General features: G+C 33.3%; 1 protein-coding gene across 1 annotated transcript in view; it reads right to left on the reverse strand.

Annotated features, from left to right (window-relative positions):
• Positions 1-6,376: 6,376 nt before the first annotated feature.
• The window catches only part of Naf1 (nuclear assembly factor 1 ribonucleoprotein), a 38,489-nt gene continuing 18,632 nt past the window's right edge, over positions 6,377-26,233 (reverse strand). Inside the window, exons 5-8 of the mRNA XM_005329279.5 lie at positions 21,052-21,212; positions 18,104-18,155; positions 15,102-15,204; positions 6,377-11,043 (exon numbers count right to left, since the gene is read on the reverse strand). Of these exons, the coding sequence (XP_005329336.2) occupies positions 10,601-11,043; positions 15,102-15,204; positions 18,104-18,155; positions 21,052-21,212 (759 nt within the window). The 3' untranslated portion in view covers positions 6,377-10,600. The remainder of the gene's footprint in view (positions 11,044-15,101; positions 15,205-18,103; positions 18,156-21,051; positions 21,213-26,233) is intronic.

Here is a 26,233-nt window from a genome sequence, read left to right on the forward strand (position 1 = left end):
TATGAAACTTATGTCTGATATGTTCTTTTTCCTATTTCCATCCTCCGCCCTTCCCTTCCCTTCATTCTCTTTTGTCTAATTTGATGAACTTCTATTCTCTGCACCCTTATTGTGTGTTATCATCCACATATTAGAGATAACATTCAGCTTTTGTTTTTTGTGGATTGGCTTACTTCACTTAGAATGATAATCTCCAGTTCCATCCATTTACTGGAAAATGCCATAATTTCATTCTTCTTCGTGGCTGAGTAACATTGCATTGTCCATATATGCTACATTTTCTTTATCCATTCATCTACTGAAAGGCACCTAGGTTGGTTCCAAAGCTTAGTTATAGTGAATTAACTGCTCAAAACATTGCTGTGGGTGAGTCACTGTAGTATGCTGATTTTAACTCCTTTGGATATGTATGGAGCAGTGGGATGACTGAGTCAAATGGTGGCTCCATTCCAAGTGTTCTGAGGAATCTCCATACTGCTTTCCAGAGTTTTTGTACCAATTTGCAGTCCCACCAGCAATGTATGAGTGAATACTTCCCCTGCATCCTCGCCAACATTTATTGTTACTTATATTCTTGATAACTGCCATTCTGACTGGAGTGAGATGAAATCTCAGTGTGGTTTTAATTTGCATTTCTCTAATTGCTAGAGATTTTGAACATTTTTTCATATATTTGTTGACCACTTGTATCTCTTCTTCTGTGAATTGCCTTGAACAGGTTAAAATCTGAAAAAAGGAAAAATGTCAAGTTCTTCAAATATGGCCACTGACCAAATAATGTTATTAATAGTGTGTGATATTCATTCTTATTTAAAACACTAAGTTGTACATTTTAAAATATGCATGAGTACAACAAAATTTTGCCATTGACTATTTTACATAACTCTTCCCTATCAACTTATTTGTAGAGATCTAATTGTATGAATGTTTTTTAAAGCAAAACAAAACACTACATGTAAATGTTTACCAAATCACAAGTAAAAATTGTTATATAAAATTGCCTCTTAAAGCAAAAATAGGCAAAATGAAGATGCAATAGATGCATACTAGTAAGTTTTGATGAAAAAATTCAAATAAATTCCTTAGAAGTCAAAGTTTTTGCTGAAAATTTTCAAAATAGATTCCTACAATAATTCAACACACCAACAACTACATCGTTAACAGTATGTGACTAATACTGGCGTTTGATCATTAACAACATGTACATGAATTTTTTATTAATTACATCTATTTTTGAAACCAGTAATTTACAAATTATTTTAAAAAACATTCTTTCTAACTAATTAATGGGTACCAGAACATGGAATTTTAACTCAATGGAGCACAGAAGAATGAAATACTTAATGATGAAATTAAACACTGAATGATGAAACTGCTATCAGAGATCCTTATTATGGAATTTTGAGAGCAACACGTAAAAATTGTAAGTGGATGAATAGAAAACTGTACTACTGAATTGGCCTTGAACTATTTAGTGTGTGATCTACACTAAGGTATGTAGGTATTGAATATGTCTCATAGAATTTCTTAACACCAGTGATTCTTTTTAATATATATTTAATAATTTTTATTTTACTAATCTTTTTGGTAACAGTTCTTTTTCTATTACTCAATTTAAACTTTTCAAAAATTTTGTAACTGATCATTGTCTTGTGAAGCAAATGCTGGTTAAGAGCTCAGATTCCAGAGTCAGACAACTCTGAGTTCAATATCATTTCATCAATTACTATCTGTAAAAAAATGGAGCAAAATTTCTTTTTTCCTTCTCTGTAAAATGGTGATAGCTATTTCCTATCTGACAAATTGCTGTTTAGGCTAAAATATTTAAAAGTGCAAAATACATCCCCTTTTCCTGAATGACAACTACCATAAGCCTACCATAAACCTACTCAAATCTGAGTCATTTCACATCTTTCTTTCTTTTCTTCTTCATACCTACCATTGTAAATCTTGTCAACTCCTGTTCCTCAACTCCCATCATCCACACTCATACATCCTCATCATCACCCCCCTGTCCTACTTTTATCAATAATTTCCAAATCTGCCTTCCTCCACCTTTGCCCCTCTAATTCATTCTCCAGGAGAGTAACATTTTCAAAACATAAAATAAAACATGTCAGTAAAGAAAAAAAACTTTAACAAAATTTAAAAAAAAAACATTTGAAATAAGAGAAAGTACATAAGTGGTGCTATGCTTGTGGCTCAGTGGTAGAGCACTTGCCTAGCATGTGTGAGGCACTGGGTTTGATCCTGAGCACCACATAAAAATTAATAAAATTCAGATCCCTTGATAATTAAAAAGTATTTTTTTTAAAAAAAGAAGTACATAAGTAATGAGACTCTCAAACCTCTACCAATTGTGACAATTACAATATAGTCAGATATAATTATGTTGATTCAAGTATCATGGATGACATCTCAATTGCATAATTTTCCAAAATGATGATCAGCACCTGGTAAAGTTCCAGACATTAACAGGGCAATTATTAATTAATTAGGTTATTACATTGTTAGAAAAAAATTAATGTATATTTAAACTGAAAAATCATCTGTTTACATATAAAATTAAATCAAATTTAAATTCAGATAATTGTAAATAAATTTTTATCTACATGTGCAAGGATAATTTCTTATTGTACAGAAATGTCCCTTCATTGTAGGATAAGAAATGCCAACATCATTTTCATCATTTTAATAAAAAAAAATGCCCTCCTTTGAAGCAAAAAAAAAAAAAACCAAAACATGTCGGTAAACAGTGTGGGACCTCGTGGATAGGGTTCTCCACTACTTCTAGAACAAAATACACTCCATAGTAAAGTCTCTAAAGAGGTCATCTGACTTTCAGTACCTTTCCAGTTTCAGGGACTGTTTTCTTCCATTCCATCTCCAAACCCCCTTCAGTCATACTTAACTGTCTGCTGGTTTCAAAATTTACTGAGCCATTTCGCAGTTCCACACCTGTCCTCAAGTTTATCTCAAAATTTTCTGTAATTCAGCCCAAGACATGTTCTTTGTGAATTATTTCCCTATCTTCTGTCATCTCTCACTTCTGTTCCCACTGTAGCCTAGACAAACGTATGTCTGTATGGTAGCACCTGGCATCTTTGTGTGTGTATTCCCTGATGTTGAACTCTAAGGATTGTATCATCTTTAACAAAGAGTCTGGTAGCCATATCTTGGAATCATCTAAAATCTGACTTCTTAAGAAATTTTATTATCCTGGGAAAAGACATTAATACTACTGTTCTAAAATGCTATGATTTCAAAATCAGAGTCGAAAAGGTCCTCCTACAACCTCTCCAGGAGGTCATCATATTAAATGGAATAAGCCAGGCACAGAAAGACAAATAGTGCATGATATTACTCAAGTGTGCAATATAAAATATGTTCATCTCATAGAAGTTGAGAGTGCAATGGTGGTCACCAGGGCCTGAGGAGAGTAGAAGATGAAGTGGGGAAAGGCTGATCAGTGGGTGCTAAGCTACAGTGAAATAGTGTCAAGAATTCTGGTGTGCATTGCAGAGTCGGGTGACTATAGATAACAATCATGTACTACGTATTTCAAAAAGCTAGAAGAAAGAATTCTGATATTTTTATTATAAAAATGATAAATGTTTCAGGAGATATATTTAATCTGATTTAAATATTACACAAAGCATACATATATTGAAACATCACATGGTACCCCATAAGCATGAACAATTTTTTATATTTTTGTGTCAGTCAAAAAATGCATTTTTAAAAATAAAGAATTCTGCCAAAATACATTCTACTGCTATGTATAATAACTAAAAATATTGTTTTAAAAAAAGTACATCTATTTCTACTGATCATTCGAAGTCATTTTGGGGAAATAAATGACATGGATTTCTATTGTAAAATAAGATTATGATACCCTAGAAATACTTTCAAGTCATTAACTGGAAAGACTTGTCTGTCACCAGTGTTTGCAGCAACCATATGATATCAGTAGACATAAACCATTCTACGTAGGCTCAAGAGGCTGAGGCATGAAGATTTGAAGTTCAAAGCCAGCCTCAGCAATGACCAGACGCTAAGCAACTCAAGTGAGACCCAGTCTCTAAATAAAATACAAAATAGGGGTGGGAAGGTAGCTCAGTGATCAAGTGCCCCTGAGTTCAATCCCCACCCAAGAAAAAAAAGAAACCCCCAAAATTGGCAAATTAGTATCTAGAAACAAGGTTTCAATGACTGTGTTTCTAATCATAGATAAGCTTGATTTGCTAGCCCATGAGAGAATACTCTTAATAAGGAAGACCAACATAAAGCAACCAATTATAATCAAGTGTTAGGACAATGATTGGAAGGAGAGCACTTTATGAGAACTATCTTCTGTTCTTATATCACATGCTGCATTCAGATAGAAATGAAGACTTTTTAAATGAGCTTTTGCAACAGGCCCAGGTACTTGTCCACACTGGGAATAACCATGAAAGTCTTCATGTTATTGACAGAGCTACATGTAAAAGTATCTGGAGATGTTGTCTAGAACTTTAGATAAATTAATAAAAGTATTAACTAGCGTGATTGAATCCACTTTTTTTGTAAGGGCTATCTATTACTTTTGCTTTTCTATGTAACTAGCAAACATAATTTATGCAGCTGTGGGAGTTGTATCTGCCAGGGCCTCTACCCAAGGACAGGAAAGGGAGAGCAGTGTTAGCCAGTTAGGCTGAAGGGCCTGATGGCATTCTGGTCTTGCCTATATTTCTCTTCTAAAATCTTTTCTGAATTATTTTCTGCATTTCACTACCTTTTTTCTTTTTAGTATTTGTAGAATGTCCTTAGATTTTGCGAACTTGTTGAAATTTCATTTGTGTCACAATATGGCTAGAATAAGTTCTGGAAAATGGAGACAATTCAATTTATTAAGCTGAAGTTAGTGCCTCTTGCTTTTTGTATAAGAATTTCTCTTCTACAGTCTGAACCTTAAATTTCCTTTCGGGCAGAAAAGGTATGCTAGAGATTGTCTAGATATCTAAGACCACTAATTATTTATCCTACTTATGGCTACCATCATTTGGAAGTTTTTCCTACAAAGCTATTGGAAACCTAACATTGTTTAGGCCAAGTTCTTTGAAGGCGTTCACACATAGGTTCTTACAGTTATGAAAATTCTACAAGAAATTGAAAAGACGTATTTATAGAATGGAATTTTGGTTTATTAACTTGATGTTTCCCAAACTGTGGTTTGTAGACATATTCTTGTGTGTCCATAACAAACATTAAGAAAAAAGATCTGTGTATCATCAAATTGGGAATATTTATATATGCTACCCATGCTCCAAAAGGGGGAAACCTTGAGAGGGATCCTCTGTGCATTTCAGCCCTTTTCTTTCTCTCCCTTCTGATATTACTAGAGACAAAATGAAAGCCAGACCCCCTCTGCCAGAAAAAAAAATGTGCATCTCACAGATTCGGGAACCAAAAAACTTCAGGTATGGAACCACAGACGTCACACTCAAGGACACAGGTTTCCCAATCTAAAACAAAAGACTGAGTATTTCTTCTGGGCCCGTGAGCCAATAATTGTCTTCTCAGCAAGATGAGGTATGTTTGAGATATGTATGCTACCATGAATTTCAGCCTGCTCCCCTCTATGAAAGCATTTCCCCAAGTGTGAGCTGTGGAATTATGGTACAGGAAGATGTTCCATTTGGAAAATAATATATCATAGTCTATACATTAGATTAAGCCATAAAAATAGTCCTTAATTCAAAAAAAACAATATTCAAAAGCATTAATTAAAGTAATGCCTAAAACTATTTTCTTCTCCCCTTAAATACTTTTCTGCCCATAATCTGATGAACAGATTTGAACTTACATTGTTGCCAACAAATATAGCAGCAATTACAGTCAAAAAACCAAAACCAAACCGTTGAAGAAAATTAATCATTTACTTTGAATGAATCAGACACTAAGACAGCTTCCATAATTGTGTCTGACAGTACCAAATCATGTCTGAGATAAAACACTGCATGACACATAATCAAACAAATAATTTGCAAGAGTTGTGGGAGGGGAGAGAACAAATGCTCCCCAGCTCTCTTGTACGTCATGGGAGCACATGACAAAGAGTGTTAAAGAGGTACAATAGGCTACTGGTACTGAGATCATTTTAGACCATCTTATCACTGGAATACTACAGAACACCATCGTCTATTTATCACATAGTAAGAAGGATTCTATGCTAATAGGATTTGTTTGTATTTGTTCTATTTTATTATTATTTGACTAACATCCTCTGTTAGAAACAATATTTAGCCCATTTATCCTCAATATAGAAAGCTTTTACCACATGAACAAAATCAATTTGTTCTGTTTGAAGGACAGAGTAATTTGATTAACTACAAAGTACTATAATGCAAAGTTTATTCCCATTTCATCAATCTAATATAAGCAGAAATGAAATGTAGTCAACAAGTAAAATATGCACAACAACCAGGCCTTTTTATACTAGCCTTCAAATGTATGTACATACAGATAGATATCATACATATAATGGTATACATATAATTTTGCAGAATATCCACAGCATTCAACATTTTTCTTCATTGTCAATTTTTTTTATTAAGTGTTTTACCATTTGATAAACAAATTTTATCCTCATTTCCAGGATCCTAAGTAATTGTACATGTTTAACCCAGTAATAACAATTTAGGTACCTAGTACACAAGATCAAAAATAAGAAGTCGTTGCTGGTAGTAGCTCAAAACAAGTACTTTGGTCCAATAAATAACATTATGAAAATGTTTTCAACTTTAATTTCAACTACAGTACAGAAAATGTTTTGTTTTTTTTCTAGAACATAATTCATATAATCCATATCCATAAGATATTTTTGACATTCATGATGTATTTTTCATATCCTAATTTGCATCCATATACATTCCAGATCAGACTAGGTGAAGAGTGAAAACAGACAGTAGAATATTTGCAATTTATCTGAAGAACACAAATGTGTAGGGGTTTTTTTTACACTGAATGTATTAAGTTATGAATAATGCAGTATTATCTGACAAGAATTCTCATAAATAACTACTTTTAAATTTCCCAGCTTGCATTCTACCAAAATTATTTTTCATATTTAGACCTCACAGCTTATCAACGCTGACAAATATGCAATGTCAAAATAAATCTTTTATAAACACATTGTATGAACACATAAATAATTCTATAAAATATTAATTTATCTTTTTGCCTCTTATTTAAAGACTGTAATACTATATGAACTTACTTTCCCTATACTTATGGAAGCATATGACTACAGATTTTTGAAAAATTCTAAAAACCCTGAGTACATAAGGATAGTGTCCTAAGTAAACAATCTTCTCAAGCCTTCCTTAGGTGCATTAGATTCACAGATTAGGAAAGAGTGAAAAGTAGACATGTTTTTAAGGATTTTTTCTCTTTTGCTCATATTCCCTGACTTGAGGCATCCAGTTGAGAGGGACTGCCATTTCTGTAACAGAAGCCAATAAAGGGAAATAGTGTAAAAGAACTAAAGACATTAAAATTAGTCTTAAATTTATAAATTGATAAAATCAAATAGAAATTCCAGCCATTATTATTAAAAGGAAATAAATAAAAATGACACTATGTCTGAGATGCTCCCTCAACAGCATCATTGCCATTTTAAGAAACCCTCCTTAAACATGCTAACATTTTTAGTGCCTGAAGATTTTAATATCACCTCTTTATAATTATTACATACCTTAAAGTTCCAGTGAATTGGAACTCAGAATTCTACTCATTTCTTACTCACCAAAATGACATATTAGTTTTTAAAAATATATGTCATCACCAGCTCTAACTAAGCTACATAAAGTAGCACAGGAAGAAGTAGGTGTGTATGTAGAGTGTAAAAATTACAACGTGGATGGGAAAAGCGAAAGAGAATGAGAAAGCGAGCTATACTTCTCATTGCCCCAAACAAGACTTCCATACAGACAACCTGCTGGGGCTTATGATTCACGTTACTCCCATGTCCCTTTAGTATTGATAACTTACGGTTATCACTACACAGACACATGACAATTTGACATAACCATACAAAATATTGCTTTTATAAAATGTACATGTTAGTCCCCTCCAAAGCTCACATTGAAATTGCCATTGTGGGAATGTTAAGAGGTGGGACTTCTAAGAGTTCTTAGCCTAAGAGGGTGTGCTCCACTTTCTGAATAAGATTGATGATGGTATAGATCAGCTTGTTTTTGCCACATGCTTATGTAGCAGTTAGCAGTAAGACCCTGGCTAGTTGTGAGCACCTTGATATGTTTCCCAGGCTCTGTAAATGTGAGCCAATACACTTCAGCTCATTGTAAATTACCCAGTCTGGGGTATTCGGTTACAGCAGCACAGAATGAAGTAAGATATGTCCTGTGGCTAAGTTCTAAAACTGCCTTACTATTTCTAGTAAGTTACTATGGGCCCATCTTTTCTAGAAAAAGGAAGGGAAGAAACAGTTATTCTTCTTTAAAAAAAAAAAAAAAACTAGCTTAGGTAGCCATTTTACAGTTGGAGTCTTCATGCTCCTCTAACAAAATCCAAACTCTGGGTAATTTATAAGCAATAGAAATTCAGTTTTCAGTTCTGGAAGCAGGGAGGCCAACATGAAGATATCAGCCTCTTTGGTGTCTGGTGAGGCCTGCTCTGCTTCCAAGGTGGTGTCTCACTGCCCCATCCTTGCCAGGGAAGAACATGGGGTCCTCACACAGTGGGAGAAATGGAAGAGCACAAGAGAACTAAGGCAGCCCTCAATCCTCCAGCCTTTTATAAGGCACTAATCCACTAATGAATGAAGCCTTCATGATACAATAGCATCCCCAAAGGTCTCATCTCTTAACACTCCTACGATGGGCATTAAGCTTAAACACATGCATTCTGGGAGGAAAACAATAAAATCATAGTAGTTGGATTCTTCTTTTTAAACTCCAAAGACAAATGTACTTGACAAAAGAGGACCAAAGATACAAATCCCCCCACCCACTGTGGTTTAAGTTTTTTTTTTTTTTTTTGCTGCCACAAACCCCACATCTCTACTACTAGCCAAACAGAACTCAATGAAGTTCCAGAATGAATGGGCACAAAGTTGAAGAAATTTATTTATCCTAAAATATTTGCAAACTAAGAACAAATTCAGGAGATAAAGTATAAGAATGTTATCTTTAACAAACTACTCAGGTATTTCTAGGTACCTCAAAGTTGCAAAAGCCCTGAATCAACTACAGGAAGAGAGGCATATTGGGCCTAAGTGGCTAAAGGTACCAAACTAAATGAAAACATGGGTTAATCTCATTTATTTCTATAACCAGACACATCTACCAACCAGAAAAAGGCAATGTCATAAATTAAAAAGCAAACTTCTAAAGAGAAGTTACAAAAACATTTTAGGAAGGAAAAATGAGGAAAATACAAATAGGATCAAGTCCAAGTATACCAAGGTGGCACTTCTCAACTTGTGTACTAAAAAATCCTGCAGAGTTCCCTTAGTTTACAGGGAAAGGTGGGATCTCAATGCAAGGTAAGTCCATGGGTTTGGGATAAGTGGCTTTCAGATCATGTGCCACACAAATATATATAAATATTTTCTAAGTATGTTAAGGAATGAAAATATTGTGAAGTATCAATTTAATGAAAGTGCTAACCTGAGGGAAAAACCTAGGTTCAACTTCTTGCTATCTCAGTAGCTAAATGACTTAAATTACTGAGCCTTTTGAAACCCTTAGTAAGGCTCATTTATTAAATGAAAAATAGTTTAGACTAATTTAGCTCTAAAATTCCATCATTTCCCATACATATACACTTGATGTAAAGTAACAGCCACACTTATTTAATTAAAAACTCTCAACTCCTTCAGTCATTCAATAAATATTTATCAAGCACCTAATCTGTGCCAGGTATGTGAAAATCTGGGAAAACATGGAAGACATAATTCCTAAATACATCTTAATGTGAAAGTGGTTAAATAGTAAATGCTTCTAAATAGAAACCTGCATATATAATGAAAGCTTACCTATGCATAATTAATAAATATTAACTTTAGTTATAGTCAGAGCTTCTGCCAGGATAATTTTCCTCCTCTATATACTCAATTGCTTTTAAAAAATTATTTATGTAAACAATTACTGCTAAACTGCATTTAAAATCAAAATCAATTCCAAAAGTATAAGTTTATAAAAATAGTTTATTTTTAAAGACTCTCAATAGGACTTCAACATCTTATTTTTAGATTATACCAAAAAAGGCAATTGAGTGTTCAGTATATTTTAATTCATGATGGAATCTGTTCCATATCGAAGACTATATATATATATGGTCTATTAGGTGGGGGAAAGCATGATTCAAAGTTTTAATTAAATATTACATAATTGGATTTCACCCCAAATATTTAAGCTGAAATTTTCCAATGAATACAATTTCACAAGTTACAAATATATATATCAACTTACAACTGAAACATTTAGTATTTTTACAGTGTTTTTAAAAATCTAGTTCCATAATCACTTTCTTTTCCTTAAAAAAAAATCCTCAGCATATGAGAAGTTTACATTTCGCTGGAAATGCATACATGCACCTAATAGTAAGATCCAAAATGAGAAGAATTACTATCTCCAGGAGTGGGTGGAGGAGGTAGTGGTGGAGGAGGGGGAGGCGGGGGCAAGGAGTATGGTAAGTTAAGCATTGGATGAGGTGCCATGTTAGGTGCAGCCCAACCCATGTTTACAGATGGAGGTGGTGGAGGGAGTGGAAAGTTATGCATGTCAAACACAGGCGGAGGAAAGGGGTATTGTGGCATAATAGGATTATCTTGTCTCTGAGGTGGAAATCCCAAAGTCTCTTGAGATACCATATGTTCTGAATTATAAAACTGCTGAGCTGGAGGCCTGCTGTGGCAAGATCGAGGGTATCTACCCCTAGAAAATCCTCGTGTGAATTCCCTGTTGCGATATCCTTTTGAATGTTCTGAAGAAGGGCTATAAGCATTCCAATTCTGATGAACTTCAGCAAAATCTTCACCTTTGAGTGGGGAAAAAAATATATACATAAAACCAAAATTAAAATACCAAAAAGCACGGTTTGAAATTTTAATAATGCCTTTTTAAAAAAATTACCAAAATACGGCAGTTAAAACAATGTTAAATTTGAAGTTGTCAATTTTAAATAAATTGAAAAAGTAAAACTTAAAGCCCAAGGATTGGGAGAAAGCAAGACAGAAAACACTGAAGACAGTGACTCCAGCCAAACACCACAGAAACAACCATAGCACCATGCCACTTATACTCTCAAAGGTGAGCAGACAGCCCGGACTTCTACCCTTGACCACCTGTAATGAAACACCCAATCATCCTGCCAGGACAGTGTCAGGGTCAGAGTGAGCATGGCCCTAGTAACAAAACCTCCTCAGAGTGATGGTGGAGAGCACACAGAGCCAAAACTTCCACCTTCACCAGCAGCAGCACTGTGTTCTTCCCTTTGTGCACTGAGGTGGTGTAGGAAAAGACTCAGCAGAGTCAGGACTTTCCCTCAGCCCAGTGGGAAAAGGTTATCCTTTACTGGTGTCAGTGACAACATAACTCCCTACTCCTACCAGGCACTGGAGAAGATCTAGTGGGGTGTCAGAACTTCACCCTTGTCTTACAGTAATGAGGCACCCCTTTCTACTTGAGTGTCAACAAAGGCTAAGAGGAAAACCTAGGCTCTGCTCTACTTCCTTTCCCTACTAGAACAGTATCTGAAAAACAGACAAATGTGAGCAAAACATATGATTTACATAAGATCCAAGTCTCATAAATACCCAACATACCCAAGCTTTAATAAAACATTAACTCACCATAAAAAAAAGGAAAATTTCACTCAAGAAAAAAAGGAAAAGCCAGCCAGAGCAATACAAAGATATTAGAATTAAGAAAGATAATGCCTTCACAGAAATGCTTCAACAAGAAATGTTATGCACACTTTTAAAAAATGAAAGTAAGAAAATCTCAGATAAAAAATAGAATAGAAATTTTAGATATGAACATTATAATAATCAAAATAAATAAAAGTGAACAATATTGAAGGAGAAGAACAATACTAGAGGATTAACACTACCCAACTTCAAGAGTTACTATGAACCTACAGTAGACACAACAATGTGCTATGGAGAAAGAACAAACAGATCAACAAGACAAAAGAGAGAGCCCAGAAATAGACCTATGCAAATATTTATAGTATATGAATTTATATACTCAGCTAATATTTGACAAAAGGTACTTTAATGGCCCAAAGGCGATTTTCAACAAATGGTGTTGAAACAGCTAGACATCTGTGAATGAAATAGAATCTGTGAAAGAAAGAAAAGACAGAAACCTTAACCCTTCATAAGATTTAATTCAACATGTACCACAGACCTAAATGTAAAAAAAAAAAAAAAATCACTGATAAGCTGAATTTCATTACAATTAAATTTTTCTGCTCTCTGAAAGACAATGTCAAGAAAATGATGTTAAAAAAACAACTTATAGACACAGTTGATTTTAAAAAACTATTATTAAAAATAGACAAAGAATTCTTAAAACTCAACAATAAGAATCTGATTAAAAAATAGGCCAAAGACCTTAACAGACACGAGACACCTAACCAAAGAAGATATACAGTTGGCAAATAAGCATATGAAAAGAGGCTGTTATACATCAACAGAGAAGTGCAAATTAAAACAATGAGATACCACTACACACTTATTAGAATTGTCAAAATCCAGAGCACTGAGAACATCAAATGTTGGCAAGGTTATGGAGTAACAGGAACTCCTATACATTGCTGACAGGAAAGCAAAATGGTACAGTCACTATGAAAGACAATTTGTAAGTTTTTCTCATAACTAAGCTTACTTTTAACATATGGTACAGCAATCTTGTTTCTTGGTATTTATTCAAATTAGTTGAAAACATATCCATCCACGCACAAACAACAACAACAAAAAAAAACTTGCACATGAATGTGTCTCTAGTCTTATTCACAAATCAATTTTATAATGAACCTAATACCGATATGTTAAAAAAAAAAGAAAGTCTTAAAAAATTGATGGATGAGTTCAAAAACAGAATACAGGGAACAAGGAAATATCAGAGAACTTGATGATAGATAAGTGCAAAACACTCAAGAAAATCAACTGGAAAAACGTTTTAGGGTTGTGTTCTGAAAACTACAAAATGCTAATGAAAAGAAATCAAACACCGTCTAAATAAACAAAACTGTGTACCATGTTCATGGAATGTCAGCGGAGCTTGGATGACAATTCTTTCAAAATTAATTAATATGTTTACTGCAATTGCTATTACAATTCCAGCAAGATTTTTTGTCAATACAGAGAAGATTATTTTAAAATTTGTAAGGATAGGCAAATGACCTAGAATAGCTAAAAATCATTCTAAAAAAGAGAAAGAAAGTAGGAGGTGTCACTCTAGCCAATTTCAAGACTTAGTATTAAGTACAATAATAAAGACTGTGGTATAGATACATAACAATGGAATAGAACAGAGAAGCCAGAAACAGATCAACACAATATAGCCAAATAATTTCTGATGAACCTCAAAAGGAATTCACTGGAGTAATCACAGTTTTTCAACAAATGATAAAGAAACAATTCGACATCTATAAGCAAAAGAACCAACATCAATCAAATCACTTATCCTATTCAAAATTTAACTCAAAATGGATCATGAATATAAAATGTGAAGCAGATGACTACAAAACTGTAGAGAAAAAAAGAAAAAATCTTTACTATGATTAGGCAAGAAGTTATTAGACTTTATAAAATGAAATCTGATATATTTGGCTTTCATAAAACTAAAGACTTTTGTTCTGTAAAAGACCCTTTTAAGAGGATGAAATGACAAGCTACAAACTGAAGAAATTATATATAAAGTACATATTTGCCAAAGGACTCAAATACAAAAATTTATTTTTAAAAACTTCAAATAATTCAAAAGGAAAATAACAGAAATACAATTAGAAAATAGAGAAAAACATGAATAAACATTACCATCAAAGAGGGTAAATAGTTAAAATTGACCACATGAAAAGACGGTCAATGTTATTAGCCATTAGAAAAGTGCAAATTGAAACCACAATTAAAGATCACTTACACCTAAAATTAAAAATGACAACACTAAATGTTGGTGAGAATGCAGAGAAGCTGAGTCACCAGTGTTACTACTGATGACAATATAAAATAGTACCACCAAACCAAAAAAAAAGGGCATGACAGTTTAAGAAACTAAGTATGTAATGCAACTATCATATAACTTAGCAATTACATTTTTGTGTATATGTCCCAGAAGAATGGAAATTTGTTTTCACACAAAAATCTATATACAAATATTTATAGCAGCTTTGCCCAAATGAACAAAAAATGCAAACAACTCAGATATCTTCAATTAGATGAATGTTTAAACAACCTGTGGTATAGTCCCAACATGGAATAGTACTATTCAATGAAAAGGAAAAAAATCTATTAAGTGTATCTATAATAATAACTATAACAACCTGGATGGATGCCAAGAAAATTACAGTCACTGGCAAAATCAAATCCCTAATTTTAACATGCTATATAGCTCCATTTACATAACATTCTTCACATGACACTTTTTTTTAGAGAAATGAATAACAGGTAAGTGGTATAAGCTAAGGAAGCAAGATAGCAGGAAATGGATATGACTATAAAAAGGAAACCTAGGGAGCTTGCTGGTGATGGAAATGTTATGTATGTTGACTGCATGAATGTCAAAAATCCTGGCTGTGATATTGTACTACCAAATTTTACAAGATGTCACAACTGGAGGAAACTGGGTAAAAAGTATGCAGCATGTCTCCTATTATTTCTTATATCACAAAAAGTTTAATTTTAAAAAGCTATCACTAACTATTCCCTTGTGACTCTCACCCACCCATATCCCATGTTGCACAATTTCTCCAATAATTCCTGGATGCCAGAAAGTAACACAGAACATAGAAATGTCTTTCAGCTTTATTACAGATAAACCTATATAGATCTAAATGAATGTAAATAAAGACTACATATTATATTCACTCACCTGGCTCATTAAATTCAGATTTGAGTTTTTTCCGGCCTTGAATCTGAGATTTTTTTCTCTGTTTGGCTTCTTTTTCTTTTTCATCATCACTGAAGTCTAAGGCCTTGCAGATGAAAGTAGATTTAAATCACACAGATTTGTCAATTCATACTTAGAGACTTAGAACAAACCTGTAAGACCTATTATTTAGCATAGCAACTGACCTTGACAAGTTTCTCCTTTCAGTACTTAATATTTTCCAGTAATATCTCAACTAATTAGAAATCTTAAAAAGTCAAGTTTCTTTGTTTTTGACAATTGCCTAAAGACTTCATTAATACAGGCCATTAATAAAGCTGCTTAATCATTAATCAAGCTGTTAAACCATCAATCAAGGTTTATTAATTCCTAGAAAGTTTTGGGTAGGTAACTTTACATCATCAGGTGTGGGTACTGCCTGGCCAGAAGACTGACCTCCAACTTACACTTAAGATTGATCATAATGCCAGTTGCCAAAGGATGTCAAAATAATAATTGATTAATTAAGATTAAGAAAATTTCACACACCATCAGATCCAATATAAAAATAAAACATTGCTTTGTGACTCATTTATTTAAAAACATTAATATAACCATTATATGCCAGTCTTATTCTACACTCTTAACAGGTTACAGTAAAACCAATAAATATAAAATAAGACAAAGTAAGGGCATAAAAAATCATGGGGATGTTATGTAGATCCACTCCCACCAGATGCAGCACTGTGTTCTTTCCCTTCCCTGGCTTTCAAAACCAGACACAGAACTATGTGATCTAAATTCTAAGAGGAAATTATTTCAAATTACTAGCGTAAAATTCACATTTTACGGGGAATTGGAATTCACCATTCTACACCTGTCAGAAAATCAAGATTTATGTCATGATATCTTTAGTTCAGGTATATTGCTTTTCTACTACCACTAGAAAACATGTAGGCGTATGTGCACACTTAAAGGAAGAAATATAATAGATGTAAATGTCTCTGTATGGCATTTTCAGTATGCTCTTGCTGAAATAATATAATATTTTCCAGATAAAATCCTCCATGAACCACTAAGACCATATACCTACCATTATCATTTTCAAACACATCAACTAAATTTTAGTACCTTCAAATATAAGATACATTTTTTTTTTATTACTGATCTTAATGTATTAAGATTTTAAAACTCAGGTTGAATCTGGCATCCATCAGACACCAGAAAGTACTAAGATCAGATGGAAGACGTTTATTTCTTTGAAACTATTTAGTCAAATGAGAAAACAAATAAACCAGCAATACAATGAGTAAGTATTATGGGGTTGGATAAAGAGGAAAAAAAGGAAGAAAGCCTTCTTGGTAAAAATAACCCAAGATAAACATCTCATGAGTTAGCTGGGAAAATAAGGGAAAGGAAATCTTCAGGAAGTGGGAATGATATGTGCAGAGGCACTGAAGTATATGGTGTGTAAAAAAAGTCAAAAGGATTCTGTAAGGCAAAGTGAAAGCTTCTTATACAGCAAAATCAAAGAGACAAGGTTGGAGAAGTTAATAACATTATTGTGCCATTTTAAATATCCATGCATCATCTCAAAGCAAGAGGGAAGAAATAAAGAATTTTAATTTGGAATAGTTTATTTTAGAGAGATTACGTTGGTAAAATTTTGCTAAGATTTACTTTTCCTTGTTTTCAAATCTGCATTCATTAAACATTTATTCAGTTACAAATTTCATATGTTTATGTTAGAAATGGATATAAAATAAGATGTATTCCTGAGTGATTTTTAGGACCTTAATGCATCTCCAACATTTTCATAGTACATTATCTCTCAAATTTTCTTTTATATGTTAAAGCTTCCTATTTTCAGGGCACATAATTTATTTTAGGCCTCACAAATTCTAATCAACCATCAATATCAGGCAATAATTCGGAACTACAAAATGTCATCAACAAATACTACAAAATCCAATCCCAACACAGTTCATGATCCAGCCTGCCACCTGGAAAAAATAAACATCATGAAGCACGTGGGATTTCATTTTGTCATTAATCTTTTATGAAACCAATTTCATAAACACTTTACATTATCACAATTAGTAACTTCCATGTTTAGTGTGGAAATAATAGGCATGTATTAGAATATCTGAATTTCACAAGAGATATATTTCAAGATCTGATTCAATCTCCAAAACACTTTTGAAACAGAATTTGAGAAACAAAATGCTCTAAACCTACCAGAGAATGTTAAGTGAGTATACAGAGCATTACATGTGTACATGTTAACTAGAAAACATAATCCCATTTCAATGTGGATAATAAGCTAAGATCCCTCCCTGGTCAAGTGACTCATACCTGTATAAAATTCTCTATGTGGGTATAAAACTACCTCAAAACAAAATTAGAAGTTAATACACACCATGAGTCTGGCATTACTTGAGAATATCTAAAATGATTATCTGAATCTTCAAATACCAAAAATCAATAATACTGAAAAAATTTTACAGAACTGAGTACAAGAAAATCTGCTTTAATATCTCCATGGAGAGTTAAACCAAATAACTCTACTAAATAATTAATTCATTTACATATTACCCCCAAATTAATTTCACATCTCTAAACAGACTAGAGTATCAACCCATCGTTCCATGCCTTGTTGGAATAGATATAAAAATATAAATCAAGGAGATCTTGTTTCGGAAAGGTAATTATGCTATAAAAAATGGGGAGGTAGGTAAGTCTCTAATGATTTTATATGAAGGGTGCATATTATCAAAAGCTTCACAATAATGTTTTCATGTCCCATTTGAAGAATTTACTAAAACAATGAAAAACTTACTAAAAATAAAAACTTTCAAAATAAAATAAAATAATGCCTTTACCAGTTACCAACAAAGTTAATACAACAGGAAACACAAGGTAAATGAGGGGATATTTTTTAAAAATGTATTAGACTTAAGTCATGCCTACTTTATAAAACATTCAGTAATAAGCTTAATACTTACATCTGGTGGTGGTTCCTGATCATTCTTCCATGATGCATCTGACCCCCTATCCCTGAAAAAAGAATTTTAATAAACAAATTTAAAAAGTACTTATCAAAAATATGCTGTTAGCAGTGCTTATATAACATTAATAGTATGGAAAATAAAGAAGATGAGCGCAACTGGCAATTTCGCAATACATGAAAATAGCAAAAAACAAAAGACCATTTATGTGTCCTTTACCTTATTTCAGATAATATGAGAATCTCATAAGAAAACTACAAAATTTGGACCCATTTAAGTATTAGAATTAGGGAATTAAGAAGAGAAACCAAGATTGTGGTGTGCAGATAAACATGGTTTTACTTTTGTGATACCTGAAGTTTGCATAAACTCTGTTCAGGAAATGTTTGTTCAACATCAATTACAAATCAGAAGTCACTCAAGCAGCTACAGATGCAAAGATATGAAGTGTTCCCTTTTCTAGCATTTTACAGATCTAATGCTAGAGCTATTGATTTAAATCCTTCTCTCCTCATTCTGACTGACTGTAAGTAACCCAGACTTATTTCAACAATTATTAAGTGGCCTAGACTTATTTCAACAGGGATTCTCAAAGTGAAAGAAAGACTAATTTGAGGAGGATGAGAAGAAACACTGAAAATTCAGAAGGACAGAATAATCAGAGGTGTATGTGGAAGGAGTAAATGGAGCTGAAACTTAATTACTCCTGGTGGAAAAGTTTCACATTCTATAAAACCAAGAAAAGTACATATAATGAATATGATTATAATTTCTTAAACCTCACTTTTAAATCTTACCTTTTTAATCTTATTACTTCCATGACTTCAGGCAATATAGTTATTCAAATGCACTAAAATATTATAAAGTACTGTGACTGGATGTTCTTTCTCATTGCTTTAAACTAGACAATGAGTGAGGGTCTCAGGAATTAATGCCACTAAAATCAATGCACAGATGTCAGTATGGTGGCACAAAATAAACATCAAGTTTGCTTTAAATATTTGACTTGAATCTTTGACATTATATATGATGTATTTTTTATCAGTTAAATAAGGTACTTATTTATTCAATTGTCATTTTACAATCTGTGCATTTAACACAGCTCCAATATTCCTTTTGGAATATATGACATCTCATGACCTGAAATGGCTTAGCCTGGAGTTCAAATATGTAATTGGGAAAAATTCCCCAACTAGTACATCTACCACAGGAAATCAAAAAGCCACTAAAGGAAAAATCAGACAACATTTCTGAAAGCACTTTTAACAGACAGTATATGGAAAGCTTAAATTAAATTAGCCTTTGTTAGGCTGGTAAGTTAAGTAGTGCACAGAGTTCCCATGAGAGACACCAAAGTGCACCATCAATGGGGTTTATGCAGGACGATCTAATTTCCAATTCTATAGTTTATTCCTATTTAATAAACATTTTCAGAAAACATTCCAACAACCTGTGTTAAGCTAAAATATTTATTGTTAAAGGCTAAGAATATCGTATAAACACAGCAGCATCTTGATATCCATAGCAGATGGAAATGTTAATTATTTAAAGCATTATTTTAAAACATATTAAAACCTTTATGACTTAATGTCTATTTAATTCATCTTTCCTGCTAGCAGTTATTTAGGGAAATTAACCTTACACAATCTGAAGAGATTGAACAAAATTATCTTTCAGATAATTATGATCTTCTTAAACATGAGTTTAATCAATTAAAGACTACAAATTTCACCTCTGAAATAACTAAAGAAATTCAGTGACTTAATTTAACTTGGAAGTGGAATAGAGACCTTAAGCTTTGCAGCATGTACTAATACTTTGGAGGAAGACCCAACGTTACCCACGGACTAAATTTCCTTGAAAAACTACATCTAAAAATACATAGCCTGTATTTCAGATTTCCTATAACAGGAGAGCTAAAACTTACAAATCTGTGTCAAAGTGCAAAGTCTTTTTGGATTTAAAACCCTCTCTGCCTCCCTCTTCTGTGGTCTTCTTCCATTCCTAATTTGACTATATTTTTGTAGTTAATTACAGCTTTCTCAAAGCACTCAACTTATTTTTATAGAAAAACCTATCCTACTTGAACTCATATACCATGTTTAGATAAAAAATTAAATTATGAGCTGGGCTTGCTGGCACATGCTGTAATCATAGACACGTAGGAAGCTGAGGCAGGAGGATTTCAATTTGACATGGGCCTGGGCAACTTAGTGAGATCTTTTCTCAAAATAAAAGTTAAAATAGGGTGGGCACAGTGGGAACCCCCTGAAGTTCAATCCTTATACCACCACTCTTCCAAAAAAAAGAGAAAATAAAAGAAGAGATTAAATTATATAATTATCACAGTAAGTTCTACTGATATAAATCAGCTATACAGCTAACACTTGCCAACACAATACTTGCAAAATAGACAATAAACCAGAAAGAGTACAATTAGGCAAAAATTTTGTGACTCACATACTACAGGGATCATTCTGCATATATATAGACAAAATGGAGGCCACTAATTTGTTGGAGAGGTCAATCTTTTTACCACAGCTTTACATTCAACTTCGCATTGACATATTTTAATTGTCTCTCTCCATAAATTTACAAATTATAAGCAATCTAAAATTTAGTCACTTTTTTTCTTGGTGAATATTTTAGTTTTATTAAATAGTTAACCCTATGAATGTAAACCAAACAGAATTTTATTTAAAATCTAAAGAAACATTTTAAAATCAAAATACCAATGTTGAAGTAGTTACATACAGAACATAATGAAAAAACAATGAACTAGAATTCATAAAATTTACACAATACAAATGTTCTCCCAGTGGGCTATCATTACATCTGGAACAAAAGATACAAACGATTTCTACCTATAAAATGTGATAACAAATCGTAGAATTATTCTTAAATGTTAGATAAATAAAGAACTAATATGTCAATAAAGTACTTACTGTTTTAGTTTTTCTGTGAATATATATTGGGTGAAATCTTTCATTGATGGAGCAAAATACATAGTCTCCCTGATTTTAATACCTTTACTTTCAATGTGATCTGAAGAATTAAATCGTAACACATAAAACGGATGTGCAACAGGTCCAAATATTTCAAATATCTACAAAATAGAAGAAGCATAAAGGTCCGTTTTAACATGGAAAATGATTTGAAATGTTAGCAATATTTCTTTTGAAAAATGCCACTTGTAGCTGCTAAAATAAGATAATTTTGAAAATGTTAGGGCAATGAACTTACCCTTATACTGTTTATATACTCAGTCTTCATATTTTGATTATAAATGCAGCTTATCCCAAATTTACTTATAAAAATTTTTTCTAAGCTTGTTTCTTAACAAATTAAAATCATTATAGTGGTTACCTTATAGATGTAAATAATGAAATTTAAAAAGTATTGTCCATTTAAGTTGTAAGGTACAAATATTATAACTGGTAACTTTTGAATTTAAGATGCTATCTGCATTTGTACTTTTATAATTGGGAAACTAAAGTAAGCTTCTGCAGATCAACTCTTCTGTTTCCATAGAGTGTTAGACATTTTAAAAAATTAAACCATGACTTTTTAAAAAGCAGTTAAGTATATAATTTTAATGGCTATATAGCACAATTTATTAATGTCTCATTACTATATCTTCAGGCAGCTTCCAAGTTGTCCAATAGAAGACATGATGCCATGATGGACGTCTTCATATGTACATCTCTCTCTAATTTTGAAAAACTTCTAAAAACTGATTTGGAAGAAGCTGAATTATCAGAACGAAATATGATAATTATTAAAGCTATTGATGTAAATTACTAAACAAATATGATAATTATTAAAACTACTGATGTGAATTACTAAATCCTTGGGCAATTTATACCAACTGGAAAGTGTCTATTTTATCAAATCTTTGATTCTGATATTAAGTCTTCTCATTTTGTAATACACAGTATAGTATTCCAGCTTTTGTTCATTTTCACTAAGGCATAAAACATCTAACACAGCAAGGTACACCATTCTGAAGGTTATTATACCCTAAAAACAAGTAGTAGCATTAAAAGCAATTAAAATGCCAATGTATTCTGAATTAACATAATTTAGAACTGATAAAAAATTTTAAAAGTAAAACAAATGATCTAATAAAACAACAAATCATCTTTGAGAGGTTTATATAAATACAAAAGACCTCTAGCTGACACAGTGGCACATGCCTATCTATAAAAAAAATTATGTCAACAGGGTTATAAAGAGTCTGGTTTGAACTAAAATGTAAATGACATTCAAATTCTTAGACAATGAAGTGCTTATGAGCCACAACTATAGTGAAATCATCATAAAGTTTTTAAGTGAAATAATACCACATTCAAGAGGAAACCGAAAGTTGAACTGTGAAATTGATATGTGGCATGCACCAATATTGACCTGTACCCCTACCTCAATCAGTCACAGGAAATTTGGCCAAGTCTACTTAAGCAATTTAGCAAACAGTTATTAAAAAAAAAAAAAAGAATTTGATAATATTTTAAGTAACTGTCAACTGCAAAATATAGATATATCTGATTGCTAAACTATGAGGAGAAACTTTAAACACAGCAGAGCTCAGACCAGCCCATGTCTTCTCATATAGTTCTACAATGAGTAATTTATATCCCTCCTTAGTAATTCCACTCAACTTTGGGAACTTTGTAATTTCCAAAAAACTTAATTTGAAATAAAAGCAAAACAAGTAACACACTGCAAGGAGAGTGTGAAAAGAAAAATTTAGGATAGTAACAATGGAGACATTTACTTTGAGGTGGTTGAGCAGCTTTATACCTTAATCAATAGTACATATTCTGTAGTAGAAGTGCTCATACAAAGGATTTCTGTCACACAGAGGTTAACATATACCACTACCACAACATGGTACAAATATAACATGGAATCTGCTGGGGAAAAACTGAGGAACACAGTATTAATGAAGTGTATGCAGTCCCTCAAATTCTCATTCCACAGGATAGACTGGGCTTAGACATTTTGTATACAGCATGGCCAAAGTCCCAGCAAGTGTATGTGCTGGGCCTGCCTGAGCCAGCAGACTGACAGGCACAGAAAACACTCTAGTAGGGAGAATGAACACCACCCTATTCTCCCTCTCTACAAACACACCATGTCACACACATAAAAGTCAGTCTAAGAGGGACTAGTAAGTCACAGATTCTCTAAGTAACAAGAAATACATCCAGCAATCTCCAGGACCAGGAATAGCACTGGAAGACTGTGCATGTAGAAGGCCAAGCCTTCTAATATGCTGCTGGCCTGTTCTACTGAGCCAATTTTTTACTACACTATGAGAAGGTGAATGAAAGTGAGGAAAATTAATCTCCACACCCTTTCAGGATTGTCTTATATCAATCATTTTGTGATTTTTTTTAAACATTAACAAAAATGAAAGAATGTAGACAGGCAGGGTATCCCAAGTCACTGGTCAAATCAAGTGATAACTTCAATCATTGTGTGTATCAGATCACAAGTTAACATGAAGTATCCATGAGAACTGAGAGAGGCAAAAAAAAAAAAAAAAAAAAAAACAACACTGCATCCATATAACATGGAGACCTTCAGGAACCCATCATATCCTACCTACAAAGACTGTCAATATAAACTGATCTTTTTAAAAAAAAAATCAGTAAAAGTTCCTTAGCCAATGGTATTTGAGAGGGAAATAGATCCCAATACTTACCAAAGAGAATCAATCATTACGGGAATCAAAGGGCAAATCTAGAAATAGTAATCTGAGATTGTCCTCCTGACATTAGTGGGGATGGAAGTGGGAGGTGGGAAGGAAATGAAATTGAGTTCTCAGGTCAATTTTGCTCAAATTTATCAAGTTTTCTCTCAGTTTTAAAATGTACTGAAGGAAAAAATATCCTTGCTTCTGAACTGCAGTGCAATGGATGGATTAATTGTGATAATTCCTTGTGACTTTTTTGGTAAATACCCAAAAAGTCTGGTTAAGAAATATTTCAATGATCAGGGAACTTGATAATTATCAAAATACAAAATTCTTTCTGGGAACAAAAAAGATCCCAGACAAGCTAAATGCAAAAAATAAATATTTATGATGTGGGTGTCAGTGAATTTTAAAAAGATAAAGAAGCTGGGTATAGTGGCACATGCCTGTAATCCTAGGGACTTGGGAGGATGAGTCAGGAGAATCTCAGATTTAAGGCCAGTCTGGGCAAGTTAGTGAGACCCTGTCTCAAAATAAAAAAATAAGGAGGGCTGGGGATGTGTTCAGTGATAGAGCACTTGCCTAGTATGCATAAAGTTATGGGTTCAATCTCCAATACAGGGTGGGGATGGGCTACAAAGAACATAAAATATCACTGTGGCTGATTAATTTTGTTGTTATTGAAGAGCAGAGGACAAAGAAAGCATGAGCAATGGCTCATGTTATGTATCTAGATAAGATAGCTAACAAGATTAAAGCACATCCATTTCATATCTTGGTCACTGGTTTGTTTTATATTCTAACCCTTCCTATCACCACCACTACTTTGGGGAATCATTTCAAGGTGCTCAGATTTATAATTGAATATTTTTTAATGATTTGTCATTTCTCAAATTTACAAAGCTTCCTGGGCATATTTAAAGATAGATTGAATTTTTGCTTGAAGCCTTATGCCAGCTAACTAAAGTTAGTGACCTAACTATTATATTTTTACACTGCTCCTTTCAAAAACAAATGACACAAGCTGATTATTATTAATCCCACTTAAAGGTCTGAAAATTCAAATATATCGGGGATATAAAATGTCAGTTTAGAGGGTTTAATTAGCAAAGTGTTTGGGTATTTTGAAATTAAAATTAGCTAGTAAGAGAGAAAGGCAACCATCATGAATATCATAATAAAAGAAATTAAGAAGTGCTCAGCTTCAATAATGTCCTATTCAGAAAATTAAGAAATATGTTTCCCTTGCCTCTTCTCCCCTCTTTTTACGGCTCTTCTTTTTCCTTTTCTTCCTCTCTAGAGCAGAAAGAAAACTTTGATTTTTGCCAGGGAAGAAAATAGGTTTCTCCTACAAAAGGGGACCAATGGGCATGGATAGCCTTTCCCATCATGATCATCTGTCAGGGGCTAGAAGGAAAGAATAGCCTGACAGCCCCCTGGGAGACATCCTGCCTGGGAGACATCCTGCAGCTACCTATCTCCCTGGAACATCCTGCGGTTATCAGGATCGTCAGACATCTTGCAGCTGGCAGTTTTACCACCCACATCCAGCAATTGCTGATTAGAGAGCTTCCCCATCCCCAGCATATAAATACCCCTGTGTGAACAATAAAAGTTTGCAGCTTGATCAGAATTTCTGTCTTGCTGTCATCCTTCCGTGTCTCTTGTCCCTTCATTCCTCCCCATCTAGGTTCCTTGCCCACGTTGATGTGTCCTGCTGGTGGGGACAATCATCTGCTCATTTCCCATTGCTTTTCTCTCTCAATCCACCCAGAGGTCAGTCTATCTCCAATCTTTTACAAAGGCATTGGCAGTAAGCAGAGTTTGTACTATATACTTCAGTACTTCTTTCTAAATTTGAAAATTCTGAGACCCATTTTCAAAAATAAAAGCCACACCACCATCCTTTAGACACTAACAAGTCCTCTTTCCCCTCACAAACTTTCTCAAAAAATGCCAAAAATATTAGTTCCTCACTCCAATTACTTCTTCTACCAACTGCTTTGCAATTGAGTGACTCACTGCTTCGGTTAACTGGCCAGTCAACCTAAAAAACACATTTAGGTGGTGAAAGGCAGCAGGATACTGATAAAAACCTGACCACTTTCTAAGTTGTGTTAGAATGGACAACAGAAAAAGTTACTGAAAACAAAAAGGCTGTGTAAGTTAAAAGCTTAAAATATTTGGTTTTTCTTGATTTAAAGTAAACTAAGTATAACTCCTGGAACAGAAAAAAAAAAAGAAGAAAAAGAATCCGCCAATTATTGCGCATTTGGGAAACCCCAATAAGTTATTTCACCAGAAAACAGCTGGTTACTTATCCCCCTCCCTCCCAAGTCAATACACATTTACTTATTAGCACATACACTTAGAAAGAACTATTATATTCATTGAAATATTGAGGTGAATAAAAAACTCTGTCCCTACTG

Source organism: Ictidomys tridecemlineatus, chromosome 14 (assembly GCF_052094955.1).
Source record: "Ictidomys tridecemlineatus isolate mIctTri1 chromosome 14, mIctTri1.hap1, whole genome shotgun sequence".
Lineage (NCBI taxonomy): Eukaryota > Metazoa > Chordata > Mammalia > Rodentia > Sciuridae > Ictidomys > Ictidomys tridecemlineatus.